General features: G+C 42.0%; 1 protein-coding gene across 1 annotated transcript; it reads left to right on the top strand.

The window, feature by feature from the left end:
• Positions 1 to 3,664: 3,664 nt before the first annotated feature.
• OSTC (oligosaccharyltransferase complex non-catalytic subunit) lies at positions 3,665 to 21,873 on the top strand. The gene is made up of 4 exons (XM_002717168.5): positions 3,665 to 3,893; positions 8,050 to 8,143; positions 11,414 to 11,611; positions 21,321 to 21,873. The coding sequence occupies exons 1-4, from the start codon at positions 3,683 to 3,685 to the stop codon at positions 21,337 to 21,339; spliced, it is 522 nt and encodes a 173-aa protein (XP_002717214.4). The 5' UTR covers positions 3,665 to 3,682; the 3' UTR covers positions 21,340 to 21,873.
• The last annotated feature ends 1,819 nt before the right edge of the window (positions 21,874 to 23,692 follow it).

The following is a 23,692-nucleotide window of genomic DNA, read 5'->3' as shown; positions in this document are numbered from 1 at the left end:
AACAGCTGGGACTCTTCCAGGCTGAAGTCAGGGGCTGGAACTCCATTTGGGTCTCCCATGCAAGTGTCAGGAACCCAAGCATTCGGGCCATCATATGCTGCCTCCCAAGCACATTAGCAAGAAGCTGGACTGGAAGTGGAGGAGCTGACGCCCACTAGCACTCTGATATGGGATGTGGGTATCCCAGGTGGTGGCTTAACCTGCTGTGCCACAACTCCCATCCCTGGGTTTAATTTTTGTCAGTCTGGTGTACTAGAAATTGTGTTGAATAGTTAAACTTAATTGAAATATTTTTTGATCTAGTAGGGAGGCTATACTGTTTTATTTACATTAATAGAATTAATTTTACCAAGGGGATATAACTACATTTTACTAGTATCATTCTGAAGACAATTTTCAAAATTTAAAATAATGACAACAATAACAACAACCCTCCACAATACTGCATTAGAGAAAATTTATGTTCAGATTATGAGACATAATAGTGCCCACAAAAGTGCTTGGTACAGTTGCCCTTAAAATATAAAGTTGCTGAGCTGGGAAAACAGGCATATCAGTGCTTAAACAGAACCTAGAGTGAAAGAGCATAATTTCAGAGACTGTCAACCAAACTGCAAAATGTCCTTGAAAATAAATCCAGGTTAATACTGTGTATTATTATATTACAGAAAACAAGGCCACTAATTTCTTCCCTAGCACATATTTATACACTGAAAGCAACAGTATGATTAACCTTTGTAATCTAGTTTGTTAAGAATTAAAAACTTAGTTGTGCAAGTTTCTTTTCTTTGAATTGGCAAAGCCACTCCTGACTTCAAGGATTTTTTTTATTAAGATTTTCTACATTCAACACAAAAGTCTTGGTAGATATCAGTTTTACACTCCATTCTTCTTGGGTCAAAAAAAATTTTTTTAAAAATTGTGCTTAACATGTACGCCGTTTTTTCTTGCTATTATTCCCTAAACATTACAGCATAACAACTGTTTACATATCACTTCATTGTATTAGATATCAGTAATCTAGAGATGATTTCAACTATACAGGAGGCTGTACATAGACTACACATATGCAAATACTATGACATTTTATATAAGAAACTTCAGTATCCATAGATTTTGCTATCATAGGTAATCCTTGAACCAATCCTCCTGCAGATATTAAGGAAAGATTATATTTGGCACCAGACTATATAGAAATATACAAGAGTACATCTTAAATCTGTGTTACTTTTATAGAAATTGCCTTTTAGTTCTTATTCAATCACAAATTATACCATACTTGCTTAGTTTATTTCATTGCCAAGCTTAACCTCTGTCATGTAAAATGTTGATTAGGTTAACATTTGTCTAATAGAATTGTCACAAAGATTAAATCACTTAATATAGTATCTGCCTGGCAATAGTTAATCACTGTTAATTTCCTTCCTCAAATTATAAAAGATTTAAAAACTTTTTTTGGGCCGGCGCCGCGGCTCACTAGGCTAATCCTCCGCCTAGCGGCGCCGGCACACCAGGTTCTAGTCCCGGTCGGGGCGCCGGATTCTGTCCTGGTTGCCCCTCTTCCAGGCCAGCTCTCTGCTGTGGCCAGGGAGTGCAGTGGAGGATGGCTCAAGTGCTTGGGCCCTGCACCCCATGGGAGACCAGGAAAAGCACCTGGCTCCTGGCTCCTGCCATCGCCGGCCGTGGTGGCCATTGGAGGGTGAACCAACGGCAAAAGGAAGACCTTTCTCTCTGTCTCTCTCTCTCACTGTCCACTCTGCCTGTCAAAAAAAAACCCACTTTTTTTAAAAAAAGATATTTATCTGAGAGGTAGAATTAGAGAGACAGAGAGAGAGAGAGAGAGAGAGAGAGAGAGAGAGAAAGAAAGAAATGTTTTCCATCCGCTTGTTCACTCCCCAGATGGCTGCAATGGCCAGAGCTGGGCTGATTCAAAGCCAGGAGCCAGGAGCTTCTTCCAGGTCTTCCACATGGTTGCAGGGGCCCAAGCAGTTGGGTCATTCTTTGCTGCTTTCCCAGGCCATTAGCAGGGAGCTGGATTGGAAGTGGAGCAGCCAGGACTCGAACTGGTGTCCATATGGGATGCCTGCACTGCAGGTGGGGGCTTAGCCTACTATGCCACAGTTCCGGTCTCTGATATTTTAAAACTTTTAATTCCAATTTAAATGGCAACTCATTTCAAACTATTCCAATATTTCCTTTATTTATAAAACTACGGAAATTTCAGAAACATGCTTCCCAGACTTTCTACGTACACAGGCTGGTTCTGGTTTATACACACTTCATCATCGGTGCTACTAAGGTTACATTCATCACCTAAGATTTATGAATCTTCCTTAATATACAGGTGACTAAGACTCTCAAATACTTCACTACTGGACATCCATACTTGCAATTAGATGCTGCAATGTTTATAAATAAATATTTTTATTCTTATGCTCCTCAAAAATTTGCCACTAAGTCATTAACTAATTAAAGTACAGAATAAACTTGGCAGCATTCTGTAAAAAAAAATGGCTCAGTAACAGGCAAACAAAAACCATAAAAACACTGGATCAGTAATATTTCAGCCTGTTCTGGATTTATTTAATCAGTCAGTTTAAACTGTTACTCCAGAAGGAAATGACATTTGAAGAATCTTTTTTTTTTAAGACTTATTTATTTATTTATTTATTTGAAAGTCAGAGTTACACAGAGAGGGGAGAGGCAGAGAGAGAGAGGTCTTCCATCCGCTGGTTCATTCCCCAGTTGGCCACAAGAGCCGGAGCTGCGCAGATCCCAAGCCAGAAGCCAGGAGCTTCTTCTGGGTCTCCCACATGCGTGCAGGAGCCCCAGGACTTGCGCCATCTTCTACTACTTTCCCAGGCCACAGCAGAGAGGGTTGGAAGTGGAGCAGCCGGGATGCGAACCGGCGCCCATAAGGGATGCTTGGCGCTTCAGGCCAGGGCGTGAATGGAGAAACGTGCTTGAATTGGAGCTCTTAGGATAGCATGATCAAAAAGGTCTGAGAGAAGCTGAACGGCTCCAAGATTTTCCTCCCACCGACCTGAAGGTGACGGAGGGAGAAGCAAAGCTGGGAGGGTAAATGCTATTCACCACAGTGTTTATGGTCACGTCAAGATAGAGCGTTAAGTTATCCCTAGGAAGATGTCTTATTGACATTTGTGATAGACCTGGGGTGGATATATTTTTAAATTAATAATGTGTTATTCTAGCAATTATTATCACTACTACACAACAGGAAGTAATTGTTCAGCAATTTCAGGCTTTTGGAAAAAAAAAAAAACCCAAACCGCTCACAGAAAAGGCGGAGCCTTCCACACGATTCCATTCATCCTCGAGATCTGGAAACCTAAGCGCCCCGCGTCCAATCAGCTTCCAATCTCTCTGCGTCAGCAAGTGGGAGGGACTCAGAGGGGTTTGGTTCCCTCTGCTCCTCAGGCACGGCCACGTCTAAAACTCAGAAGGTCCTTGAAGGTACATAAATCATCTATGTTATCATCTAAGTTTTTGGAAATACATTAAGATCCTAATCCCAATTTAAGTTTAAGAAAATTAAATAACACAGAATTTTAAATTATATCATTTATCTGTTCTCCTTGGCGTTTTCTTTTCCCCTATGGATGTAATATATACCTTGGAGCTTTCCGGACCTGTCGGTGCCTTCCCCGCGCACGCGCAGATAATGAGGAGGGCGGGCCTGTTTCCGGGTGGCGCGTGGGGCTTGGGGCCCATCGCTGTCCCTGCCGCCGCTAACATGGAGACCTTGTACCGAGTCCCGTTTTTAGTGCTCGAATGTCCCAATCTGAAGCTGAAGAAGCCTCCTTGGGTGCACATGCCGTCGGCCATGACGGTGTACGCTCTGGTGGTGGTGTCTTACTTCCTCATCACCGGAGGTAACTCGGGTGTCTGGGGCCCGAGAGGCGCCGCGCCCGCCTGGGCGGTGCATCTGTGCCGCTGACTCCCTCAGCCCCGGGGAAAGCAGGGCTCTGCCTCCCGATCTTTCAGAAGGTGGAGGGAAGTGCTCGGGTCGTGCTTGTGAATGTCCAGAGGCTATTTGCTCCCGCGCTCTGTCCCGTGGCTTGAGAGAGCGAGTGTTCTTACTCCCTTGGCTGCTCCTTTCCTTCTAATCTCTTATCCTGGGGATGCGAGTTGAGTATATTTCCCAATCCTAAATTGGTGCCCTTGTTATTCTTGCCATACATGGTTTGTCAAAGGGCCTAGGAAAGTCTAGTTTGGCCTACTCTGCTTCCGTAGCTGGGCAAGAGGGTGTCGGACTTCTTCTAAGTTTTCTCGAACCTGGAAAGAGACCTGACCATCCTTAGGTGTGTTAGCTTAAACCTGAGAGTCCAGTGCTTTTTGGGTGATCTACAAAGAATATAGATGGAATTTTCCAAAATCACAGTTTGCACAAATTTTGGAGATTGGACGTGAGATTTGCAGACGGTATTGTGTTTCAGAAGGCCGGAGACAGGAATTAAAAAAAAAAAAAAAGCCTTGCTATTAAGTGCTTTACAATGATCTGTCACGCTGTCGTTTTCAAAGAGAAAGTTGCAAAGGGGCGTGTCCTTGTATCCTGGTGAGTTGGCAATCTGACTGCAGTCTAAACAGCCTCCACCCTTTCAAGCCTCTGTTCCGAGGTTTACTCGACAGTGCTGCTGTACTTTCAAATTTTGGGAAATGTTCAATTTAGTTGGGAAGTTATAAAGTTCAAGCTTTAGCCAACTGTGTAATCGTCATAGCGTCATTTTCATAAATGTTTGTGAGAATAATCGGCACTGAAGGAGGCAGAATATGCAACTGGGAGGGCTTTATTGTAGAAGACACCTTTAAATTCAACCCCCCCCCCCCCATCTAGAATAGTGACAGTTAACTTACATTCATTTAAATTAATTTTAAATATTTTTGTTCTTGATATCCTATCTCACATTGTATTACCATTAACATTTACTCAGCACATTAATAGGTACTGTATTGAATGAATGAAACTTAAAATGCGTGGAACTTCTTAAAAATGAAAAATAGTTTTCTTTTTTAAAAAAGGTTTGTTTATTTATTTGAAAGGCAGTGCTACAAAGAAGCAGAGGCAGAGAGAGAGAAAGTCCTTCATCTGCTGGTTCACTCCCCAGATGGCCACAACACCTGGAGCTGTGCCAATCGGAAGCCAGGAGTCAGGAGCTTCCTCCAGGCCCCCCACACAGGTCCAGGGGCCCAAAGAGTTGGGCCATCCTCCACTGCTTTCCCAGGCCATGGCAGAGAGCTGGATTGGAAAAGGTGCAGCTGGGACTCGAACCGGTGCCCATGTGGGATGCTGGTGATACAGGTGGCATCTGCTCCTGTCTTGGAGCTGGAGTTTCAGTTTTCATTCCGGCCACTTTTCCTCTGTTGGTGGTTGTAATGGGGGAAGGTGGAAATGACTCCATTTAGTGGTCAAGGCCATGAGATATTTTGTATAAGAAATCTGACCACTAGATAGGAATCTCCCTTAAAAACTATGAGTGTACCTTAGTATATAAGAAGTATATTTGCCAAGAAGTACTCAGCAGTATGTAATGAGTCTTTATTAAGTTCTAGGCACTTGATATTGGGGATAAAAGTTAACAAAGTGTAGGGACCCCGCCTTCCTGAAGCTTATTATATCATAGTTGGGACATATTAAATATCAGAATTATTTTTCCCCTTTACAAATTGTCAGAAATGCAGTGAAGGAAAAAATTAAGACTATGAACAAATACTGGGAATGTGGTTCCTGAGGAAATGTCAACTAGACTCTGAAGGGTTTTGGAGGGTATGTTGTGCGGAGGGAAAAGTATAGACAAATACGGGACTCAGAGACCAGTTTCCTAGCTTGTGTCATTGACTTAGCCTGTACTAGGTGGATGGATATGGAAATGGAGAATAATAAAATGAGAGATATGTTGGAAGCAGATTCAGTAGTCTTGATGGATTGGTTGGATAGAGGGGAAAAATGAAGTGTAAAGGAATTTATTGGTTTCTGATTTTAGCACCTGAGTAGATGGAATTGATGTTTCGTAGGACTGAAGAAATGAAATTTTTCTTTTTTTTTTTTTTAATGAGAAGTGTTGAACCAGAGATCGTATTGGGATATAATTAGTTGGATGTTTCAAATTTGCAGATAGAAGTCTAGAACTGAGAAAAGAAGTCTGTGTTGATGTTGTTCAATTAACAAATGTCTCCTGGACTCCCTAAGTCATATATTGAAGAATGCAGAGAGTATCCTTGTTCTTAAGGACCTTTTATGTAATTTTAATGGTTCTAACATCATTTGGCACATTGAGAATCGTTGGCACGTAGAATTGAAAGCCCTGGGAGCTTAATTTTTGAGAGAGTGCAGAGGACAATGGAGCAAGCTCTGAGAGACTCTGACATCTAATGGTTTCATAGAAGAGGAAGCTCAGAGGGATAGCAAGGAAACATGGAGAGGAGTGTCGAGAAAGCTGGATGAAGAGGGTGTTATTCGAGCAAATGGGTTAATGAACAGGATTGAGTGCTGCTGGCAAGTGTGCTTTGGATTCGCTGGTAGAGGTTGTTGACAGCCTTAGCAGGAACACAGTCCTTGGTGGCAGAGGCCAGATTGGAGTGAGCTGAATGAAAAGTTTGCTTAATTCTTTACAGAAAGAAGCCTGACTCTTTCAAAAAGGAAGCATTGAAATAGGATGTTGACTAGGAGCATCTGAAGTAAATGGAGCATAGATGTAGGGAAGGAGAACTTGAGAATATGCAAGGGAGAAGAGAGAACCAAGGACTTTCCTGAGAAGGAAAGGGAACGGAGTTCTGAGAACTCCCACTGTGACAGGAGCAGGGACTCTTCTAGTGTAGCTGGAAGGAAGGAAGTGGGGAAGGATCCAGGTACCAGGAATTTGTAGATTTGGTGGGGAGGAGATAAGGGAATTTCTGTGACTGTTTTGTCAAACTAGGGTCAAGTTGACACTGGATTGCTCTGCTTAAGAAAACTAGAGGTGAGGATGTTTAAGAAAAGTGGAGCCGGCGCCGCAGCTCACTAGGCTAATCCTCTGCCTTGCACACCCGCCGGCACACCGGGTTCTAGTCCCGGTCGGGGCGCCGGATTCTGTCCCGGTTGCCCCTCTTCCAGGCCAGCTCTCTGCTGTGGCCTGGGAGGGCAGTGGAGGATGGCCCAAGTGCTTGGGCCCTGCACCCCATGGGAGACCAGGAGAAGTACCTGGCTCCTGCCATTGGATCAGTGCGGTACGCTGGCTGCAGCACGCCGGCCGCGGCGGCCGTTAGAGGGTGAACCAACGGCGAAGGAAGACCTTTCTCTCTGTCTCTCTCTCTCACTGTCCACTCTGCCTGTCCAAAAAAAAAAAAAAAAAAAAGGTCTCCTTGTTTTACATTTGAGTAAGAAAATTTCTCTAGTTACTTCGCAACTTACAGAAACAAACCTAAACATGTGGAACATTTTAATGAACTAAAATAAGTAATGTTAAATCCCCTTTATTGTGGAATCATTCTTGAGTATTAGCAACTGTTATTGAATGCATTTCCTTTATGAAATTCCTTTGGAGATTATTTTTGTTTTAGTATTTATTCTTAAACATTGAATTAAATATCTGATAAACAAAAGTTAGATTTTGATCAGGGAGCCGATATTGTTGGCTAGTGAGTTAATCCGCTGTCTGTGGCGCTGAAATCTCATACGAGTGCTGGTCTGAATCCCTGCTGCACTACTCTGATGTAGCTCCCATCTGATGTGGCTGGGAGAGCAGCAGAGGATGGCACACATCTCTGGGCCCCTGACACCCACGTGGGAGACCTGGAAAAAGTTCCAGGCTCCTGGCTCTGGCCTGGCCCGAACTCCAGCCATTTGGGGTGTGAACCAGCAGATGGAAGATCTCTGTCTTTCCCTCTTTCTCTCTATAACTCTGCCTTTAAAATAAATAAATGAATCTTAAAAACAAATACAAATCAACATGGTACTGTTCAAATGATCAAGAACCCATAGACACAATAAAAATCACCCTATTTCTAAAAATTAGGAAGTCAATGTCATTTTTCGTATTCTGTTTCACATAGGAATAATTTACGATGTTATTGTTGAACCTCCAAGCGTTGGCTCTATGACTGATGAACACGGGCATCAGCGGCCAGTGGCTTTCTTGGCCTACAGGTAAAGCTCCTTTCAGTGATTTGGTGGTGGGAAAGAAGGTTGCTGGGCATGCCTGCTTATGTAAATATTACAGTAAATACCTATGACAGCCATCTGTGTTAGCCATCTGGATTGAGTTCCTGGCTCTTGGCTTCAGCATGGCTGAGTCTCAGCCATTTTGGGCATTTGGGGAATGATCTCTGTCCTTCTGTTGTATCTTGCTCTCTTTGTCTCTGCACCCTGAAAATAAATAAATAAATTTTTTTTTAATTCAAAATTCTGACATAGCTGGAAGTAAGGCAAGAGTAAGAGTAGAAGTGTATAATTTATTAGCAAAGAATTTCATAATGATTGAGGTATTATCAATTTTAAAGGAGCATATCATTTTAAAGTATATTTATAGACTATTCTGGGATTTAGTAAACTATAGTGCCCCCTGCTGTTTTTGGTAAATAAAATTTAATTGGTATTAGGCATGCCCAGCTGTTAATATATAATGTAGCTGCTTTCAGGCTACAGTGGTTGAATTGAGTAAGTGACACAAATGTTATGGTCTGCAAACTTAGGCTATTAAGTGCTTTATAATTATCAGCATGTCCAGCCATTGTGGCCATTTAGGTAGTGAGCCAGCAGTTGGAAGACCTTTCTTTCCGTTACCCTTTCTCTTTCTGTAACTCTGCCTCTCAAATAAATAAATTTTTAAAAAAATATTATTTATTTGAGAGGCAGAGTTACAGAGAGGCAGAGGCAGAGAGAGAGCAAGCGAGAGAGAGAGAGATCTTCCATCTGTCTGCTGGTTCACTCCCCAAATGGCTGCAACGGCTGGAGCTGGGCCAGTCTGAAGCCAGGAGCCAGGAGCTTCTTCCAGGTCTCCCACACAGGTGCAGGGGCCCAAGGACTTGGGCCATCTTCTACTGCTTTCCCAGAATGTAGCAGAAAGCTGGGTCAGAAGTGGAGCAGCCAGGACTTGAACTGGCACCCGTATGGTATGCTGGCTCTGCAGGTGGTGGCTTTATCCCCTATACCACAGCGCCATCCCCAATAAATAAAACCTTTAAAAAAAAAAAAAAGAAAGTTGCTTCTTGAGGTCCTTGAACCCGAGAATTTGATGAAAGCTCAGTATCTCTGGAAAAATCAGGAACATGTATGTACAAATTTACATGTGATTATAATGTTTGTAAATTACTGAGGTCTTTGCGGAGTTCATGGGGGATTTAGTTAAGAATACTTGGTTTTAAAATATTTCCCAGGGCTGGTGTTGTTGTGTAGCTGATAAAGCTGTTGCCTGCGATGCTGGCATCCTACATAGGCTCAAGTCCCAGCACAACTACATTTTTTTTTTTTTTGACAGGCAGAGTGGACAGTGAGAGAGAGAAAGGTCTTCCTTTTGCCGTTGGTTCACCCTCCAATGGCTGCCGCGGCTGGCGCACCACGCTGATGCAATGGCAGGAGCCAGGTGCTTCTCCTGGTCTCCCATGCGGGTGTAGGGCCCAAGCACTTGGGCCATCCTCCACTGCACTCCCTGGCCACAGGACTAGAACCCGGTGTGCTGGTGCCGCAAGGTGGAGGATTAGCCTATTGAGTCATGGCACCGGCCCAGAACTACTTTCAATGCAGCTCCTTGCTAATGGCATGGAAAAGGCAGCAGAATATGGCGCAGATGCTTGGTGCTCTGCACCTGTGTGGGAGACCTAGAAGAAACTCCTAGCTCCTGGCTTCAGCCTGCCTCTGTCTTGGCTGTTGCAGCCACTTAGGGAGTAAACCAGCAAATGGAAGATCTTTCTGTCTTTTCCATTCCTTGTAACTCTGACTTTAAAATGAATAAATCTTTAAAATATTTCCCACTGAAATAAGATGTTTATTATTACAGTAAAACTTCAGGAAACATTTCCAACCAATTCAAAATCAACTTGAAGTTGCCAGAAATTTTTAAAAAAGATTTATTTTATTTATTTGAAAAGCAGAGTGATGGAGAGAGGAAGAAACAGAGAGACAAAGAGATCTTCTATCTGCTGCTTCACTCTCCAAATAGCACAATGGCCAGAGCTGGGCCAGGCCAAAGTTAGGAACCTAGAACCCTATCCTGTTCTTCCATGTGGGTGCTAGGGTTCAAAAAGCACTTGGGCCATCTTCCGTTGCTTTCCCAGTCAATTAGCAGGGAACTACGTTGGGAGTGGAGTAGCCAGGGCTCAGACAGGAGCTCTGATATGGGATACTGGCATCCTTGTTGGCAGTTTAACCGTACACCACAAGCTGGCCCAATAGTAGAAATTTAAATAATGTAACTTTTAAAGGCTAGAATTCTGGGGGAAGGGTTGTGGGTTTTTTTTTTTTTTTTTTTTTTTTTTTTTTTTTGACAGGCAGAGTGGACAGTGAGAGAGAGAGACAGAGAGAAAGGTCTTCCTTTGCCGTTGGTTCACCCTCCAATGGCCGCCGCGGCAGGCGCACTGCGGCCGGCGCACCGCGCTGATCCGATGGCAGGAGCCAGGTGCTTTTCCTGGTCTCCCATGGGGTGCAGGGCCCAAGCACCTGGGCCATCCTCCACTGCACTCCCTGGCCACAGCAGAGGGCTGGCCTGGAAGAGGGGCAACCGGGACAGAATCCGGCGCCCCGACCGGGACTAGAACCCGGTGTGCCGGCACCGCTAGGCGGAGGATTAGCCTAGTGAGCCGCGGCGCCGGCCGCGGGTTGTGGGTTTTTTTAACTAACAATTAAATTGTGAGAATTTATTATTACATAGTTAAAGTTTGATGAGTTTTTATTTTTAAAGATTTATTTATTTAATAAATAAAAGATAAATAAATGAAAGAGTTTCAGAGAGTAGCAGAGAGAGAGAGAGAAAGAGAGAAGGAGAGGGAGAGAATATCTTATCTAATAGTTCACTTCCCAAATGGCTACAACAGCCAAGGGCAGGGCCAGCCAGGAGCCAGGAACCAGGAGCTTGTTCCAGGTCTCCCATGGGTACAGGAGCGCAAGCACTTGAGCCATCCTCTGCTTTCCCAGGTGCACTAGCAGGAACCTGGATCTGGAAGTGGAGCAGCCAGGACTCAACCTGGTGTCCATATTGGATGCTGGCATTGCAGGTAGCTTTATTGCTACGCTACAATGCTGGACCCTTGTTTATTTTATCCTGAGATCCTTCAACCTGTATTTGACACATGACAGACTCTCAATGTATTTGTTGAATGAATGAACAGAATGGTTATAAGGGTATGGATAATTAAATCTAAGAGAGACCTTTCATTTTTCTGAAATTTTTAATTTATTGTTTTGCTGTTTTTTATTTTTCAGAGTAAATGGACAATATATTATGGAAGGACTTGCATCCAGCTTCCTGTTTACAATGGGAGGTTTAGGTTTCATTATCCTAGACCGATCCAATGCACCAAATATTCCAAAACTCAATAGATTTCTTCTTCTATTCATTGGATTCGTTTGTGTCCTATTGAGTTTTTTCATGGCTAGAGTATTCATGAGAATGAAACTGCCGTAAGTTATTAAATACTTTTTGTGTGATCAGCAATTTATCTTGTGTGAAAGGATTATCTGGATGTATTAGTCAGCTTTTCATGTCTTGAGAGGAGCTTCTTGGGAAGGAAAGAGTTTATTATTTTATTATGTTTTTTATTTTTCCGTAGAAACAATTCCAAGGCTATAATGATACTCCTTTCTTTCATCCCTTCTCCCTCCCCTCCTTTTTCTTTCTTCCTTTGTCTTTGAGAGAACATGTTTAATTTACATTATAATCAAAGGCTTAATGCTCCACTAAATGAAGAGTTAAGCAAGTAAAAAGTAAAAAGACCCCAGTTCAGTGGAAATATAGGCAAGGACTATAGCAATAATCAGATGAAAAGATGACTATTTAACTCATGCACAGTAAATTTTAAAATAATCACAGATCATTAAAACTATCTTAGTTTTTCTTTTTAATCTTTGGTTTAAGATAAAAAACAGTTTGATAAAACTGTATTTGCAGCATTAGAAAAGGATTTATTAAAATAATAATTTGGAGGTTCTCAGTTCACGATCAAGTGACCTCATTGGTCTGGCATTTTGTGGAGATAGGTCATGCCACAGCAGGTATGGGGAGACGATCATGTGGTGAATCAGGAAGTAAGAGAGAAGTAGATTTAACTTGGCTTAAATAACCAGCCCTCTTGTGATAACTACCTTCTGAGGGCAAGTATCCAGTGACCAAAAGACCTCCCACTAGGCCTACTTGTCACATTCCATAATTTTATTAAATTTTTATCCTTAAGCAACCCTTAACATAAGATTTCAGAGTTTAAACATCTATGAGAAGAGGCTCACTAGGTTAATCCTCCACCTGCAGCGCCAGCATCCCATATGGGCGCTGGGTTCTAGTCCCGGCTGCTCCTCTTCAGTCCAGCTCTCTGCTGTGGCCCGGGAGAGCAGTGGAGGATAGCCCAAGTGCTTGGGCCCCTGCACTGGCATGGGAGACCAGGAAGAAGCACCTGGCTCCTGGCTTTGGATGGGAGAAACGCCTGCCGTTGTGGCCATTTGGGGAGTAACCCAACAGAACGAAGACCTTTTTCTCTGTCTCTCTCTCTCTCACTGTCTATAACTCTACCTGTCAATTTAAAAAAAAAAATCTATGTTGAGTTTGGGCAGCCACTTTCTGTTCAATCTGTAACACTAGACAACCTAAAATCATAACAGATTCAACTTAATCCTCAGTTAAACAGATGAAAAATTCAAGAAGCAAAAAGAGTTGTGATTTGCTTAAGGTTGTAGCTATGATTAGTAACAAAATTGAGACCAGTAAGTCATCTTCTGGGCTGTTATCCCCATGCATGTTCATGAGAAAACTTGGTTATTTTGCCGTCAATATCACTGATCGAGATGATCACTTTTTCTCTAAAGTATCTTTTGATTACTCTGTAATATAGGTTTCCAGTAGTAATTACGATAGTAGGGAATATTTTTCAAACTTGAATTGCTGCTGCTGTTTGGATATTGGTATGAAGAAAGCCCATTAACCCTTGGATGGGAAAGGAAAGTTGTCGCCCTCCTTAAAGATGGGAAAAGAATTAGATTTTATATATAGTATGTACTTAAAGAGCATTTTTATTAAGAAATATGGTATCTTTTTTTTAAGATTTATTTTATTTCTTTGAAAGATAGAGTTAGAGAGAGAGGTAGAGACAGAGAGAGAGGTCTTCCATCCGATGGTTCACTTCCCAATTGGCTGCAACAGCTGGAGCTGTGCCAATCCGAAGCCAGGAGCCGGGAGCTTCTTGCAGGTCTCCCATGCGGGTGCAGGGCCCCAAAGACTTGGGCCATCTTCTACTGCTTTCCCAGGCCATAGCAAAGAGCTGGATCGGAAGGGGAGCAGCCAGGACTAGGACCGGTGCCCATATGAGATGCCGGCGCTTCAGGCCAGGGTGTTAACCCACTGCGCCACAGCGCCGGCCCCGAGAAATATAGTATCTTTACAAGAAAAACAAATTGGCTGTATGGCAACTTTTATAATTCCACTGAGGTCATTAAATTGAAATATAACAAGTCTGATCAAAGTTGAATATATTTTGAGTTCATGTGTGGATACATTAGTAACTGAAGTAACTTCAGCAAGCATAGCACAGAAGTTAGCTCTGAGTAATTTTATTTTTTTAGGGATTGTGTTTAATATCAAATGTCAACTCTACTGATTTCCTAACGTGTTTGAATTTTGTATGTTACACATCTAGGGTAGAATGACCTGGCTTCTCTTAGAATATCAGAACTGTTGGGCCGGCGCCATGGCTCACTAGGCTAATCCTCCTCCTGCGGTGCTGGCACCCCGGGTTCTAGTCCCGGTTGGGGCGCCGGATTCTGTCCCGGTTGCCCCTCTTCCAGTCCAGCTCTCTGCTGTGGCCTGGGAGGGCAGTGGAGGATGGCCCAAGTCCTTGGGCCCTGCACCCCATGGGAGACCAGGAGAAGCACCTGGCTCCTGGCTTCAGATCAGCGTGGTGCGCCGGCCGCGGTGGCCATTGGGGGGTGAACCAACGGCAAAGGAAGACCTTTCTCTCTGTCTCTCTCTCTCACTGTCCACTCTGCCTGTCAAAAATAAAAAAAAAAAAAAAAGAATATCAGAACTGCTTAACCTGCATTCGCATCCCAATCTTAGTCCTGGCAGCGTAGGAGAGGAACACAGGGTTCTGTGGCGTCTGAGTACCTGTGTGACTGCAGAGCCCCTTCCAACTTCTCAGCCAGTGGCTCTTGGTTTTGCCTGTGGAAAACATCCCGGCATTGACTAAGCAGCAGGTAGACTTAGGTACTCTGGTCACTTTCTGTTTCTCTTTTTCCTGCCCTATTTGAGGTTAAGTTACCAGAGCCTGATAAAGTACACTGGTGTGGAAGAGACTGAAGTTTTCTGTAACAGCAGGAGAAGAGGAAGCTCCCAGAGGGGAGGTTCTAGGGAGAGTTAAGAGGGTATTATTTGTAAACAACAGACAGAGAAGAAACCGTGGAAGCATAGAGCACAACAGAATTGAGCTGGTTTTGCCCCAAAAAACAAGATTTGTTCTCATTCTTCTTTAAAGTTTTAGGTCCTATCTAAATGTATGCTAAATAATAAAAGAGGTATTTTATCTTTTAGGCAAGGCATTTGGCAGATATGTCTGTTGCTTATGAAAAAGCTTTAGACAATATTTGCTTCTTCGAATTGCTTTGATCTTTTTAAATTATTTATGGAAACGTCTTTCTTTCTATCCCCTCTCTGTAAGCCGAGATTTGGCAAAATTGTTGACTAAATCTAAGAAGGTGGTGGGGAAATAAGATGTCCCTTGCATAAATTATGGTTATATGTAATCAGAGCAGAGCACTCATCTGCACAGAAAATTACTGTTTTCTGTAACTTGTCATATAGCTAAATTTGTGATTTGAATTTTCTAGAGAAAAGAATTTATGAATACTTACTTGATATTATGTCTCTTCATGCCTGGTGCCTAGGGTATGGAGTGCAGAGAAACAATAGATAGTTTTAAATAAAGAGAAGTTTTGGAGTTGCCTTTCCCGAAATATTTGCAGCTTTCAAAGTAGATGATGAGTGAGGTCTGTGGACCTTCATATTGCCCATGATCGGGTTGGGTGAGAAATGTGTGCAACTTTCTTCTTTCACATAAAATACATAGACAGCTTGATATATAATAGATAGAGTAACAACAATAAGAAAAAGCGATGTTAAAAAGGTACTGGTAGCCACTGGGTTTTCCAATCCAAGTTTCTAGCACTTGAGGTGAAGGAAGCCTGTGCTGCTAAGATGCACCATGACAACTTCTAGGATTAAATTCTTTTTCACAGAGAGTTAGATGCTACCTTTAGCAAGAGGTATCTTTAAGAAGAAGAAAACAATAGTACACAAACAGTATTACTAGTAGGTTCTTTTGTTTTTTGAATTAATGCTTCTTTAAAGATGTGATGTATCTTCTATTGGTGTAAATTTACTAAACTAGTTTATTTGATGCCTTTTGAAAAAATGTGGAAATCAGTAAAACAATATTTACTATTTGATGTACACATAGCAATACATTTTAAATGAAAAATTAAATTTTAATCCTTGATAAAGTACAACTTATTAAGGAGCACTTTTCTGAAAATAAAAATTTGTAGTAGAATTCATGAGATAATGGATATGAAATTGTCTATATTTCTGTGGTGGGTATATTTTAAACGTATACAGATTCAAAGAAATAAATGATATCTGGATGCTGGTTAGAAGACTTTGGTACAGGTTTTCACTTGCTTCTTTTGAAAAATAGTGCATGGTTATTAGATTGTCTTTAGCTTTTACTGTTAAGTCAGTTCTGAGCCAAAAGCAGAATCTTTTTTTTTTTAAAAAAAAGATTTATTTATTGGGGCCGGCGCTGTGGCGCAACGGGTTAATGCCCTGGCCTGAAGCACTGGCAACCCATATGGGTGCCGGTTCGAGGCCCGGCTGCTCCACTCCCGATCCAGCTCTCTGCTAGGGCCTGGGATAGCAGTGGAGGATGGCCCAAGTCCTTGAGCCTCTGTACCCACATGGAAGACCCAGAGGAAGCTCCTGGCTTCAGATCAGCGCAGCTCCGGCCATTGCAGCCAATTGGGGAGTGAACCAACAGATGGAAGACCTCTCTCTCTGCCTCACATCTCTCTGTGTAACTCTGACTTCAAATAAATAAATAAATCTTTAAAAAAATGCCTCCTAAAAAAAAAAAGATTTATTTATTTGAAAAGTGGAGCTATAAGGAGGCAGAGGCATAGAGAAAAGTCTTCTATCTGCTAGTTCACTTCCAAATGGCCCTAATAGCTGAAGCTGTGCTGATCTGAAGCCAGGAGCCAGGAGCTTCTTCCAGGTCTCCCATGTGGGTATAGGAGCCCAACAACTTGGGCCATCTTCAACTGCTTTCTCAGCTGGATCAGAAATGGAGCAGCTGGAACTTGAACTGGTGCCCATATGGGAAGTGGCAGTTTTACCTGCTGTGCCATAGCACTGGCCCCAAAAAGCAGAATCTTTTTTTTTTTTTTTAAAGATTTATTTATTTGAAAGAGTTACACAGAGAAGGAGAGGCAGAGAGAGAGAAAGAGAGAGAGAGAGAGAGAGAGGTCTTCCATCCGCTCGTTCACTCCCCAATTGGCCACAACTGCACTGATCTGAAGCCGGGAACCAGGAGCACCTTCTGGATCTCCCATGTGCAGGGGCCCAAGGACTTGGTCATCTTCTGCTTCCCCAGGCCATAGCAGGGAGCTGGATTAGAAGTGGAGCAGCCGGGACTTGAGCCAGTGCCCATATGGGATGCTGGCCTACAGGCAACAACTTTACCCACTATGCCAAAGTGCTGGCCCCAGGCCATCTTCTGCTGCTTTCCCAGGCCATAGCACAGAGCTGGATCAGAAGTGAGCAGCCGGGTCTCTAAGTGGCGCCCATATGGGATGCTGGCACTGCAGGCAGCGGCTTTACCTGGTACACCACAGTGCTGGGCCCCAAAACACAGAATCTTAATAAAAACAAAAGGTAACCTGTTGTGTTAAAGTGTAATGGTGTAAAATCAGGCAAGGTGTTCAGTTGGAGGTGGATGGATGGGTTTCTACCTACAGGCAAGTCTGTTATAAAACTGTAGAAAACTACTCTAAATAGACACAATTGTGTAACTGAGGACAAAAGACCTACTTTACTCAAACTGACAACAATGGCCATTTTAGCAATTTGAACTAGTGCCTGTTAGGCTTGACGAGGAAAGTTGGGGAGCTTCTGAGTAAATCCTCAAATCATGGTATCAGTTCTGAAAAGAAGATCTTTTAAAAGGACCAAGGAGGGGCCGGCACTGTGGTGTAGCAGGTAAAGCCCTTGGAGCATCCCATTTGGGCAGTGGTTTGAGTGCCTGTTGCTCCACTTCCAGTCCACCTCCTTGCTAATGTGCCTGGGAAAGCAGTGGAAGATGGTCAAGTGTTTGGGTCCCTACACCCACACAAGGGACCTGGAAGGAGCTCCTGGCTCCTGACTTTGGATCAGCCCAGCTCCTGCTGTTGTGGCCATTTGGGGAGTGAATCAGTGGGTGGAAGATCTCTCTAACTCTGCCTTTCAAATAAATAAATAAATCTTAAAAAAAAAAAAGGCTGAGGGAAATGAAAAATTAAAACTAAGACCATGGCACTACATAAATTATATCATTTAGGGGATGATGCGATCCAGGTATGTGATCCTTCCTTGTTACTTAAATTTAACCCTACAAGTACCAAAAAGTTCATAGACTTTTGGTAGACCTCTTTCTAAAGTGTTTATGTTGCATTGCCACCTTAACACATTTGTATTTGGCAAATATTTGTTATTTAATGCCTATTATTTTCTGAGTACTATAAGCATAATTTTACCTTCTTGACTTAAGTCATTTTATATTAAGTATATATATATATATAATATATATATCATACATTGTACTGCTTTTCAGTTTTTTAGTTTGTTTCCTCAGTGTAACCTGTCACTTCTCATTGTCACCGGTAAATGCCTATTGTGACTTCATCCTTTTCCTCCTCCTCTTTTCAGTTTGCTAGGTATTCTGTGATTTCAGGCAGTAGATAACCTAGTTATTTGATTGCCTTTTAAATCAGTCTGGCTAGCAGAAAACTTTGGCCTGGTGTTGTAAGCATCCTTTCAAATGTTTGAGTCTTTCATTTGCTTCCAGAAAGGGAGCTATTTTTCAGAAAGTTAAGGCTGTAGATAATCTGGCAGCTTGGTTGTTTCAGTGAGTAAGATCTTGTATCCAGGGTGCACTTTTAGCAAATGAGAGGGTCAGTGGTAAAGGAAAAACATTTGTACAGCTGCTGAAGACTGTATAGTGGAGGAAGTGAAGAATCTGCGGAGTCCAGTTTTTGGCTTGCTTCTTAATAGCTCTGTGACTTTGGATTAGTTCTGTGAACTCTCTTGGTTTCAGATTCCAAATCTGTTAAAGGAAGTTAATAATGTACCTCAGAGAGTAACTGTCAAGATTAAATGAGAAGGTGTTTTATGTGGTTATCAAGCATAACATCAATGTTAATGTTTTTATTGTAAAGATAAACAGAATCCTAGAAGTTCTGTGTATCAAATTGGATTCAGTCCATAGTTTCAAAAATAAATAAAATAAACCATTACCGTTTCTAAAAGAAGAAAGCGAGATTTCCGTTTTGGGGTTCATTTGAGAAGGTAATGGATCCAGAGTACGGAGGCACGTGTTTTCCTGCTTGTTCTGTTTTTCTCCATTAATTGCTCCTACATTGTCACTCTTCAGCTGTAAAATCAGAATAATGCTTATTTCAAATATCTTTTAAGATTATTGAAAGAATTAAATATAATTCTTGTCATAATATTTTGAGAAATTTCTGTGTTAGTGCCAACCTCACACAATGCCTGCCTTAATATAAAAGGATACTTCCAAAGTTGGTGGAAATTGGAATCAAATGATTAAGTTTATTTTGGTGCAGAATGTTTTGAGATCCATGCATATGAAGCATTTTGAAAAAGTTCATGGAAAATGTATGTTATGAAAAAACCGTGGATTTAAAAACATTTTCACACTGAAATATTTTTAATTCCACTTTTTCATGAGCTTTTGAAGAAAGTCTAGTAGCTTTGAATAAGGATATATCAATAAGGATATATCCATTTAAATACTCTTCTCCATCTAAGTGTAAGGAAGAAGACCACAATACATGGTTTCATGGATCCATGTATGTGAATGACAAGAAACTGTACCAAAAGATTCCTCAGTACCTTTGTTTCATAGCATAAACCTGCTGTTGAGTAACTTCCACTATGTGGTGCAGATAGCAATAGATAATTGCTTAAAATCCTGCACCTTTTCTCTTGTGAAGCCTAGTTCTTTTTTTTTTTTTTTTTTTTAAGATTGATTTATTTATTTGAAAGTCAGAGTTACACAGAGAGGAGAGACAGAGAGAGAGAGGTCTTCTGTCCGCTGGTTCACTCCCATTGTAGATGGCTGCAATGGCTGGAGCTGAGCCGATCCAGAGCCAGGAGCATCCTCTGGGTCTCCCACGTGGGTGCAGGGCCATCTTCTACTGCTTTCCCAGGCCATAGCAGAGAGCTGGATTGGAAAAAGAGCAGCCGGGACTAGAACCAGTGCCCATATGGGATGCCGGCACTTCAGGCCAGGGTGTTAACCCGCTGCGCCACGGCGCCGGCCCCAATGAAGCCTTGTTCTTACAGTACCCTTTTTGCGAAGCATCAGGCTTTTTAGTAAGCAAAGACAGTGTATATACCCAAAGAACCTTTTTATTTTTCTGCAGCTTTGGGGCTGGGGAAGTGAGAAGTGTTGGATTGTATTGGAGTTGTAACGGTGGTTGTGTTAGATGCCAATTCTCTTTATTCAAAGTGTGGTACAGCAGAAGGGAGAGGAATGCATGAGTTCTAGATCAGTTATGTTGGCTGCACAAAGATCTAAATCCTCCAGGACATCCAGTGAGTCTAGAAGCTGAAAGGGAAGAAAATCAGGTTTTTTTTTTAAAAATGTTTTTTTTTTCAAAAATACTTTTTTTGAAAAATATTTATTGATTTATTTCAAAGAGTTACAAAAACAAAGAGAGCCTGGTTTATTCCTGAATGGCCAGCCAGGGTTGGGCCAGGTCAAAATCAGGATCTAGGAGCTTCATGTAGGTCTCCCATTTGGTTGCAGGGGCTCAAGCACTTGGACCATATACTCCTTTTCTTTTTCTTTTTCTTTTTCTTTTTCTTTTTCTTTTTCTTTTTCTTTTTCTTTTTCTTTTTCTTTTTCTTTTTCTTTTTCTTCTCTTCTCTTCTCTTCTCTTCTCTTTTCTTTTTTCTTTTCTTCTCTTCTCTTCTCTTCTCTTTTCTTTTCTTTTCAGATTTAATTTATTTATTTGAGAGGTAGAGCTACAGACAGTGAGAGAGAGAAACAGAGAGAAAGGTCCTCCCTCCGCTGGTTCACCCCCCAAATGGCTGCCACAGCCGGAACTACGCCAATTTGAAGCCAGGAGCCAGGTGCCTCCCCCTGGTCTCCCACGTGGGTGCAGGGCCCAAGCACTTGGGCCATCCTCCACTGCCCTCTGGGCCACAGCAGAGAGCCGGACTAGAAGAGGAGCAGGCGGGACTAGAACCTGGTGCCCATATGGGATGCCAGCGCCTCAGGTGGAGGATTAGCCAAGTGAGCCACTGCGCCAGCCCCTTTTGCTTTTCTTTTTAAAGAGAATGTCTGACCCTTAAGAGTTTGCTCTTCGCCAGACACCGTAGTAGACTTAAGTGCCATAAAGTAGTTTGAATTCCATGAGTAGCAGGTAGTATATAAGTAGATTTTCTTGTATAATCCTTAAAACCCTTTGAGGAAATGGCATTTTACAGATGAGTAGACTGAGTGAAGTTTGCCTAGGCTTACCCTGAAAGTGATAGAGGCAGAGTCAAGAGTCCAAGCAAGGTTGGTTCTGACTCTTAACTCTACCTTGGTATTTTCCTTTTCTGTGTTGTTTTACTATATTGTTTTATAACTTTATACTTTGAGGGGAAAGTGCAATAGAACCGAGTCCCAGTAATTTACTTTTATTACATTTATTTACTGGGGCAAGAGGGGCAAGATAGAAAATAACCATAATGAAAAATCACACATTCATATCTTCTGATTGTCATTTGATTCATGAAATTTGATTCATAATATACATTGGAATGTTGCTTTCTTTTCACTTTTTCTACTTATAAATTTTATTTCTACAGGGGCTATCTGATGGGTTAGAGTGCCTTTTGAGAAGAAGTCAAGATACTGGATTTGCTCCTGTTAATGAAGTTTTAAAGGCTGTACCAATCCTCTGTTTGAAATGTGGAAAAGAATGAAGAACAGCAGTAAAAGTATCGACTAAGCATAGGAAGCATATTAAAGCTTGGACTAGAATTTCTTCGTGGTGTCAGAGAGACAGTTTATCACAGTATTTTTTCCTGCTGACCTGTACTGACATACCAATGATGACTGGCATTTTCTTCTTAGTTTTTCATTTCTTAAAGAAAATACACTCGTAATATTGAATAAAGTGATTATTTTTTACAACCCCCTTAACATTTTTTGATGACATTTCTGATTTTCAGAACTCAACGTAAAATCACGAAGCATGATCCCACCAGCTGAGAACTCTAGACAGCTGATCAGCTTTACCTATGGTGCTTTGCCTTTAAACAGAGTGTGTGATAGTATGATGTTTCAGATATGTGTGCAAGGCTTTCCTGACCAATATGATGTATGAAAGGAGCAGAAATAAATAATTTTTCTAAGTAACTTCTTAACATTTGTTTTTTTACTGACTGATAGTGCTAACCTTTTGTTCTAAAAATCACTAAGTCCAATCTTTTTTTTTTGTTAGCTACTTTTAGTAGCCTGAGTTGGCATGATGCTTCAGGACTCCTTCTGTAAATATTGAAGCAAAGCCTTCGTAAATGTTATTGTTCTGTAACAGGGGTGTCTTCAGGCATTCACTTTCAACAGTTAATGCATATTGGACATACGTGACAACGTCTCTACACCAGTCTGGCCGTCCCCTAATTTCTTCTGCCAGACTTTTTAGTTCTCCCTGACTGGGTTGTGGGCATTACTTCTCTGATAGACCAAAATTTATTATCCCAGGATGCTTTAAGTTTACAGTAAAATTTTCCCTCGCTTGAGTTTTTCCCTCTTAATTCCAAGGCTGGCCTAATAGTCGCCTTAATTAAGAGATGGATTTATTCGGAAAGTTTTGAGTACCTGTCTGGTACTCAGCAGCACTGAGGGTGCCCTAGTGAACGAGGCAGAGGCCCTGCTCTCCTGGAACTTCCGTTTTTGTGGGGAAGTCAGATAATCAGTGGCTTCAAAGCGGTTAGAAACTGATTATCAGATGCTGACGAAAGCCACTTGGAAAAGCAAGGTTAGTGAGTAATCTGTGCCACAGAGAATGCTGCCTGCTATACCCTGAAGGCCCAGGGGTGGAAAACAAGCTGAATGGTCTGGGCTCTAATGCTTTGATTCAAAATCAATCGCATCTTTCGTTATTTGACCATATTTTAAAACTGCTCAAACTAGGTAAACAGAAGCTAACCCTGAGTTGATAGGGCTTCAGAACTGTGTTGAGTAATGAACAGTTCCTGTTACCTTCCACCAGAGGGCACTATTATACCTTGGTGTGTATTTGAAAGTTCTTTAAGGCATTGTTGGATAATAAATGGATCTTTATCAAATATATTTAACTCAATAATATTTTTTAAAACAACATAAAATAGTTTGAATCGATATATCAAATGTTTTGCTGTTAAAGCTGCAATGTTCATCTGAAGAAACAGTCACACCTGCATTAGACCTCAATGTCTTTGGAGATATGAAATACCACAGTGTAAGGGAGTGCTGTTAAGCCTCATTAACATACGCCGGGTTAAATAACTGGGAGGTTAAATCAGTAGACTGGACTGGAAGGGAATGGCGTTTCCTGGAGTGGATACTGCAGTGTATGTGGAAGTGCAAAGTGCTGAGTGGCGTAAACCTCCAGTGAACAAGGAGGGGATGATGCAAAATTAGGGAAGGGAAGCAGTGATGTAGCACTGCCAGAGTTGCTATCAGCCCAGGCGAGGGCTTCAGAACAAAGAACTGTCTACCAGAGTAGGATATTGGATGGAAAAGGCTCCCCACTGCAACTGCATTGGCAGGACACTGGGGGCCCTCTCAAGGTGACTGTGACTGTGGCTGGAAAGCTGAGGTGAACTCTGACCAAGCTAACAACCAGTGGCTGTCAAGTCCAGTGTTAGCCACACCCTTGGGAGCTGGGCACAAGCCCTTTTTTCAGGGGATATCAGCATCACATCTGTTTGCCACAGAAACTATATAATTTGCTTAGAAAGATCGTACTATGTCCTTAATGTTTATTTGAATTGTGAAATGTGAAGTAATTTTGTGCCCAGTAAATGATACATTCCTGAAGGGTACCACTGGAACGGTTAGCTTTCCCATTTTGCTTGGACTGGAACCCAGGTCTTCTGAACAGCAGAGCTGTTGCTGCTCCATGCTGCTGTTTTCTATGGGGAAGATGAGACCTGAGCAGCCATGGTGATAAGAAGTGTGCCTGTACTTATTC

The sequence above is a fragment of the Oryctolagus cuniculus genome, chromosome 8, assembly GCF_964237555.1.
Source record: "Oryctolagus cuniculus chromosome 8, mOryCun1.1, whole genome shotgun sequence".
Taxonomy (NCBI): Eukaryota; Metazoa; Chordata; class Mammalia; order Lagomorpha; family Leporidae; genus Oryctolagus; species Oryctolagus cuniculus.
Note: the sequence above shows the minus strand (reverse complement) of the source record. Positions and strands in the feature narration are given on the sequence as shown.